This window comes from Cololabis saira, chromosome 12 (genome assembly GCF_033807715.1).
Source record: "Cololabis saira isolate AMF1-May2022 chromosome 12, fColSai1.1, whole genome shotgun sequence".
Lineage (NCBI taxonomy): Eukaryota > Metazoa > Chordata > Actinopteri > Beloniformes > Belonidae > Cololabis > Cololabis saira.
The window spans coordinates 9,389,728-9,397,489 of record NC_084598.1 but is presented as its reverse complement, the minus strand read 5'-3'; the positions used below and the strand labels follow the sequence as shown (position 1 = coordinate 9,397,489).

Here is a 7,762-nt window from a genome sequence, read left to right as displayed (position 1 = left end):
ATATTAGACAGTACACATCCACTGATTTAATTTGTATATATATATATATATATATATATATATATATATATATATATATATATATATATATATATATATATATATATATATATATATATATATATATATAGCCTATATATACAGGACTGTCTCAGAAAATTAGAATATTGTGATAAAGTCCTTTATTTTCTGTAATGCAAAAATGTCATACATTCTGGATTCATTACAAATCAACTGAAATATTGCAAGCGTTTTATTATTTTAATATTGCTGATCATGGCTTACATCTTAAGAAAACCCAAATATTCTATCTCAAAAAATTAGAATGTTCTGGGAATCCTAATCTTAAACTGTAAGCCATAATCAGCAATATTAAAATAATAAAAGGCTTGCAATATTTCAGTTGATTTGTAATGAATCCAGAATGTATGACATTTTAGTTTTTTTAATTGCATTACAGAAAATAAAGAACTTTATCACAATATTCAAATTTTCTGAGACAGTCCTATATATACAGTATATATATGCAACCATATATATATATATATATATATATATATATATATATATATATATATATATATATATATATATATATATATATATATATATATATATATATATAAAATATGACCACACCTCCCATATATTTGCCTCCCTTTGCTTCAACTCAAGTCTCAGGCATGTAAATAATAATAATAATAATAATAATAATAATAATAATAATAATAATAAACTTTATTTGTATAGCACCTTTCATACAAGAATTGCAGCTCAAAGTGCTTCACAGTAGGAATATAGACATGTTAAGAACAATGAGAAATAGAGAAATAAACAATAATAGCAAATAAAAATAAAAGATAAAAATGATCACATAGAAACATTTAGGTGGAATGATATAATACAGAATTTTGACAGAATTCAGTTGTAAGTTCCTTTATAGAACAATTCCTAGGATAGGATAAAAGCAATGTTGAATATAAAAAGGTTAAAATACTGCACTGAGTCGTAGGTCATATCACACACTCTGTTGTGCACTGTGAGTCATATAGTAGCTCTAATTTACAGTACAATCATCACAGTGTGGGTGCGGCAGGTGCGATGTGATAGTGTGTATTACTGGCAGCAAAGTGCTTAACAGCAATAAAAAAACATGATTAACATTGACCTGCTTAGTGCCCTCCAGACCACTGAGATCCACAGATGGCGGCCTCACCTCCACCTTATGGAACTTTTGTTGCCTGCTGCGCTCAGGCACATATCCCTCAATACCTTTCAATCTGTCTTTAAAAGTCTCCTCTGGTATCCTCTGATGAATATGTTACATATTCTACTGCTGCTTATCTGGCTGCCTTGTCCCCTCATTTCTGGGTAAGCAATTTGTAATTTTGTTGGAAGGAGTGCTTAATAGACAAGACTTATTATTGATGGTATAATTATTATGACTGTTACTTTTGTCAGATAGCCTTTTTAACTTTCTGATTGTATTTATAAATTGAAATGAATGCTGCCCAGTTTATTTTGTATCATCATGTATTTTTGCTGCTGTCTGAAGTTGTTTTACAAGTTCTCTGCTGCTAAGTTGTGAATAGTATAATATTGCTTAATAATACTATATAAATACTGTTTTTTGTTACTATCCACATCAAATCAACACAGAGACCTATAAAAAGCAAGAAGCCCATAGTAGAGGAGTGTGACGATGAGATGGATGACATGTGTAGCTGTAAGAGACCTACTGTATACGTTGCATCAAAGTCAAAGCCCAGTCTGACAACACAAAGGCTTTAGATTACAACAAACGCTCCGGTAGCATTGATCATTCAGTCGTCACTGGCAACAGCACATTATCAGTAGGGTAAAAGTAAACTGTCTCATGACAGTCTAAGCCCATCTCATGGTCCATATTCGTGGATGACCAATCCAACGCTTGGTGAACTCTGCTTCACATGTGGTTGCTGCATGGTTCATGTCTAACAGTCTCCACAGTGAAGAGTCAAGTGTCATTGATCATAAAGATATCCAAAACACTGTTAACCATAACATCTCTATCCACTAAAGACTTTTTTAAAAGAGTGACTTTTCACCAAATCAATCAACTCCGACCTCCTAAATGTCAAACAAATTTATGCAGAGGCTGTTTGTAGATTTTTACAGTGTGTTGTTTTTGCATCAGTTACTCCGTGTAGCATGGGCTTTTTTGCAAGGCGGTGTTTTACCACATTCTCTGGTGAACAAAACACAGTGACAAAGGAAATAAAAGTGTCCCACTGGGGAACCAACAGCACGTGTCCAGTGCTGCCGACACATGCTGCTTTTGAGTTCTGTGTTTGAGGTAGTCATCGTTTGTTTTTCAGTTTTAAACGCCACTCTTTCCCTTGGTATGGCAGGCTTATTTTCTAGAGTCACATCTGTGTACTCACATGCCAAGATCTCACTTCTCACTGGTGCTGAACTAGTTTAGATTATAGCGCTGATTGGCCTGCGTAGGTGTCTGTTGGCTCTAATGAATCTGCACATCCATGCTAACACAGACCTCGTATAACTCTTGTCTCTCTTTCTAACAAACATACATATATGTGCAGTTCACCGTTAAAGTTATATGCCTGGCAGGCTGGCTCTTGATCGGGCCGTTCTTACGGACACCCCCTGGTTCTTACGGCAACCCCTGGAAGAAAAGGATCTGATTACCACATAGAATAGATACAATTCATCAATCAGCAGGGAGGCCGGCATGCAGGGAGACGTCCAGGGGCAGACAGAGAGAAAGAGCGAAGCGTATACTTCAGTGTTGTAGTTTTACTGATGCTCTTATTGCAGTGCAGATACATACAAACAAATGCGGACAAAAGAGCACAGTCTAATCTTCTTTTCTTTAAACGCTTAATTTTAGCGTCTGTGAAATATAGTGTTGAATATCTGGTAACCTACATCCCCGATGTATGAGACAGAGAGTAAAAACGGTGTGTTCAAGAGTCACGTGGAGCTCATTCACAATTAACAGTCACATTAACAGTCTCGTGAAGATCCAAACGTCCATCTGCAGTCTCCGTTGGTGAATGTTTTTTAATAGGGGACCTATTATGGCATCTAATACCTATTTTAAACAGGCTTTGAATGTCTTAAAAACAAGCTTTTGATTGCTTTTGCTAAATAAATGAGAAATTCAGCTTCTAATGCATGTCTTTATCTTCCCATTCTCTAACCTCATTATCTATGTGGGATTCTGAGTGGGCGGGGCTATGATAATGAGGCTCTGTGCTGATTGGCTGCCTGAATGACGCGATACACCGCTACGAAAAAATGGTGGAAGCTCCGGCCGGCGGAGTTAGTTGTGGGCGTGGTTTCACGCATCGGAGGCCAACCGATGTAAATTGCATTTTCGTTACGTAACGAAAGGAGGCAGAATGTGTACGGCTCGTAGAAACATTTAGGGTTTTTATTGTAAACAGTTAATTATTAAAACAACGGTTTGATTCCATGTATTTAGATTTGAAATACACCTCTTTGAATTATGTTAAGATATCATGATGGAAAACATAAAAAAATAATACTTCAATCTAATAATTAAAAATAAAGCTTCAAGCACAAAGTGTGATAAAATAAAATCACAGTTTTACTTCTGTTTGCCTTATTCAGCTTTCAACTGAAACTCTAGAAGTTAGCAACAAAAGACTATTTCTATGTGCCCCAAATATACAGTACATATAATATTTAATACAAAAAGCTTTCTTCTTATTCAACTCTGTCTCTGGTGATCAAACCACCTGGTATGTCTCCAGTGTTGATTACATCAAACAAAATATTAAACCATGTTTAAGTCTTATCTTTAAATTTTACAGGCTTATATATTTACAGGTTATGACAAAGGATATGGGTTAGCTTTGTCCTAAAAAATGACATGTTTTGATCAAAATATCAAAGAAATATCGTAGAAAAGACTTTGTTTCTACTGTTTTAGAGGCTGGCTTCAGCACATCTACTCATCTCCATCACCATCCTCTGCGGTTTGTGCAGTTTTTGAGCTGCCTACTTGAGAGGTGCATGGACAGATTTATAGTTATTTAACACTAGAGGCAGCCAAAGACACTTTGCGATTAACCTGTTCCATGACAACTCATGCAGCTTTGTCATATTATGTTAAAATCATATTTCACCCTCTAACAATCCTAACACTTCCTTTAAAAATATGATTATGTTGGAACAAATGAAAATTCTTTGAAGGACATAACATTGTTTCAGGTAAAACTGTGTAGTTTAGCCTTATGTGTACTGTTTTTCTACAATAGAAAATAAAAAAAGATCCAGGATGGTGTTAAAAGGCTGTGCACCCACATAAGTAGTTTTGGATAGGATAAGAAAATAAGGAAATTTGTCCAAAAACTGTGCTGAAAGCTTGTGGAAGCCTCCACTCTATTAAATTAAATTCCTTCTTTGACCAGCTGGTGGCAGCAAATCATTATAGGAACACATGCTGCAGCTCTGCAAATGAAAACTACCATAACCCTGAAACCAAAGGGCTGCCCTGCTTTATTTTACTCTTTCGTGATCATAAAAGAGGAAATTATTGTCTGATTTATAATGGAAGCAGTTATTTATGTATTAACAATGCATGTATACTTAAAATAACATATATAACTTATATATACGTTACGTAAAGTACTTTAAGAAAGTGTTTCAAGTTAGCATTTAGAACCCTGTTATGAAACAAGTTTTCAACAAATGTATTTGATTTGAACCACAGGCGAAGGTTCTCATTATTTTGATTTAATGTGAGGACATTTTTCTAAATGCAAACTAAGAACTGAAAGAGAAAAAATATTTGTATGAGCTTAGTGCATTTTTTTTCATTTTTTTTTTTATATTTCTTTTTAACTGGCATTCATTTTTAAATTTAACTAAAAAGGAGATAATTGGTGTTCTCCAGGAGTTTTACTGGTTTAGAGTGGCAAGGTATAGGATTGGTGTTCCTATTAAAGAACACGGATACAGATGTCCAGTTTAAGGTTGATGTTAGAGTTAATGTGCATTGTCCCTTTGAATGAATAAATAAATAACTTAAAAAAAGATGGGCGATTCCTCATCTTGTAAAAAATATTATTTATTCCGGTATGCCTAATCTTAGATCATTATAACTATCTCCTCTCTTCCGGTTCTGTGCTCCATTTGTCTTGTACCCACCTGTTTCTATATTTGATAAAATTGTCAGGCAGTGTCATTTATGTCCCAGTTTTCTTGCCATAACGAGACAGCAGATTGTTGATTGACAACACCTGAGAGAGCTTGAATACAAAGAGCGTATAAAACCAGGATGCTGAGTTTCATCCAGCATGAGCAGCATTTGTTTTTAGTGTAACCAGCTGTTTGAAAAGTTTATTGTTTACTGTCAGGCCGCTGCTTCAGAATGGGTAATGATTTGTCTTGTAGTTCTTGTTGAATGTTTGTATTTTGTGCTCATGTGCAGAGACTTGTTTCTGTTTTACTGAATCTTTGACTGTTTCTGATCTGATGTCCACTTAATCAATCTCATTTCCTGTCTCGACAGCAAAGAAAGTGTTGATCGTGTACGCTCATCAGAGCTCTGCTTCATTCAGTGCTGCAGCTAAAGATGCGGCTGTGGAGGTCTTGACTGCTCAGGGCTGCACAGTAGAGGTATCCGACCTGTATGCCATGACTTTTAAAGCCACTGCTACTGCAGAGGACATCAAAGGTATATGACAAACCAACAGATGGACTAAAAGGTTGTCTTAATCTTACTATCAGGCCCTAATGAACCCATCCACTCTTTCAGGAGATGTGAAGAATGCTGAAAACTTCAGTTATCTGGAGGAGACCAGACTGGCATGTGAGGAAGGGAAGCTGTCAGATGACATCACTAAGGAGCAATCTAAACTGACGGAGGCAGACCTTGTTATCTTCCAGGTAATCTGGCTGTCAGTCATGTCTACCCAATGAAGTAAACCCTGTGTCGTACTAACTAGAACTTCTCTGTCCAGTTCCCCATGTACTGGTTCAGTGTTCCTGCAATCATGAAGGGCTGGATTGATCGTGTGCTCACAAGCGGCTTTGCCTTTTCAAAAGAGAAGCGCTACAGCCAGGGAGTCTTCAAGGTAAGGGTTGAACTGGGGTTTAAATTAGCTTTGGTATCCCTGTGCTGAACTCTACTCCTTGCAGGACAAGAAGGCCATGTTGTCCTTCACCACTGGGTCTCTTGAATCCATGTTCAGCTCAACTGGGATTAATGGAGACATGAACGTCACACTCTGGCCACTGCAGGTACAAATGTGAAATGTTCTGGACTTCCTGCAGATCATCACATGACTAAACCTGCCTGTTAATTTCTGTGCAGAATGGGATCCTGCACTACTGTGGCTTCCAGGTTGTGGCCCCTCAGGTCTTCTGGGCTCCTTCTTGTGCTACTCCTGAAGCCCGCGGCTGCATGCTGGAGGGCTGGCGCACACGTCTGCAAGGTCTCCTGGAGGAGAAGCCTCTGTCCTTCATTCCCTTGGACTGCTTTGATGACAAGGCTTTCCAGCTGAAGCCTGAAGTGCACAAGGAGCATGACAGCAAGGAGTTTGGGCTGACGGTGGGCATCCACCTGGGCAAACCACTCCCACCCCACAGCCAGATGAAAGCAGGGTGCTGAAGTTGTGATTTAATAAAAGATGATTTGTTCTAACTTCAGTAATGGTTTTGAAGCTGTTTTTGTAAACCTTGGTGCCCATTGAACCCTAGTTGCCATCTCTCTGGAGTAACTATAGATTCTAATGGCTGCAAAAGTTTCAACATGAGTAGCCGTCGGTGAAATGTCTGAAGTTATATAATGGTGATCCAGAAACAAATGCATAACTCAAACTTTAAACTAGACATTGGCAGACAGCTGATACTCAGAATTATTCTCACATTCATAAAGAACTGGCTACTTGGCAAATTGCCTGTATTTTTCAACATTGAGGTACTTCTTGTCCCTAGTTGGCAGGAGGAAAATTGCAGTAATTTCAGTTACAAGCATTTACTGAAGTACCTACATTGGTGTGTTAAGAAAATATAAGGACGGATCTTCAAATGAGCTTTAAACGTTGAACGCAACATTATGGTTTGAGCGGAAGTTTCTAAACGTCTTTCTTACGATCTCTGATCACCGACGTGCACAGTGTATTGAACTCTGTCTCACAGGTGTCGCTATTGTGGAACATTTGGGTATTACACGTGAGTTTAGATGGGACACTGCACTGACGTCCGGAGATAAAACATCTTTTCATGGAGGCATGTCATTCAATTGATGAACAGTGATCTATATTACAGAAAAATTTTATTTTTTTTTCCATGCAAAAGTCAAGAGTTTTGTTTTTAAAAATGATTTAAACACTCATTTTCATGGAAATACATGTATACAGTATAAACAGTTCAATGCAATATAAAAAAAGGAGCAGACTTATTTAGGAATGCTTTGAAATACGTCAGGCCATCTGCAGTAAGAAATCCTAAGATGTCCTATGATTGACATTTGGTCTGAAAGGGGAATGTGTCTGATCACTGTTGCGCAAAACAGAAATAATCACGTTTGCACCTTCCAGGGTGAGCCGCCCAGATATATGTGAGGTTATATTATTATTACCATTCAACAGTAGTTAATAGAGAGACAAATTCACTGTAAACATTATGTTAATGCTATTAGCCTACGTCCATGTATAAACTTGAACGTCATCCCGCTTTAAATTCAATTCAATTCAATTTTATTTATATAGCGTCTAATACAACA

General features: G+C 37.0%; 1 protein-coding gene across 1 annotated transcript; it reads left to right on the top strand.

Moving 5' to 3' along the window:
- The first annotated feature begins 1,196 nt into the window (after positions 1-1,196).
- LOC133456274 (NAD(P)H dehydrogenase [quinone] 1-like) lies at positions 1,197-6,684 on the top strand. The gene is made up of 6 exons (XM_061734736.1): positions 1,197-1,371; positions 5,546-5,710; positions 5,792-5,922; positions 5,997-6,110; positions 6,175-6,276; positions 6,350-6,684. Exons 2-6 carry the CDS (start codon positions 5,671-5,673, stop codon positions 6,644-6,646), a joined length of 684 nt encoding a protein of 227 aa, XP_061590720.1. The 5' UTR covers positions 1,197-1,371; positions 5,546-5,670; the 3' UTR covers positions 6,647-6,684.
- The last annotated feature ends 1,078 nt before the right edge of the window (positions 6,685-7,762 follow it).

Bases quoted from the DNA above. Each gene is read 5' to 3' on its own strand.
- LOC133456274 (XM_061734736.1), top strand. From the start codon at position 5,671: ATGACTTTTAAAGCCACTGCTACTGCAGAGGACATCAAAG. The intron at 5,923-5,996 runs GTAATCTGGCTG...TTCTCTGTCCAG, and splicing joins CAGACCTTGTTATCTTCCAG to TTCCCCATGTACTGGTTCAG. The intron at 6,277-6,349 runs GTACAAATGTGA...ATTTCTGTGCAG, and splicing joins TCACACTCTGGCCACTGCAG to AATGGGATCCTGCACTACTG.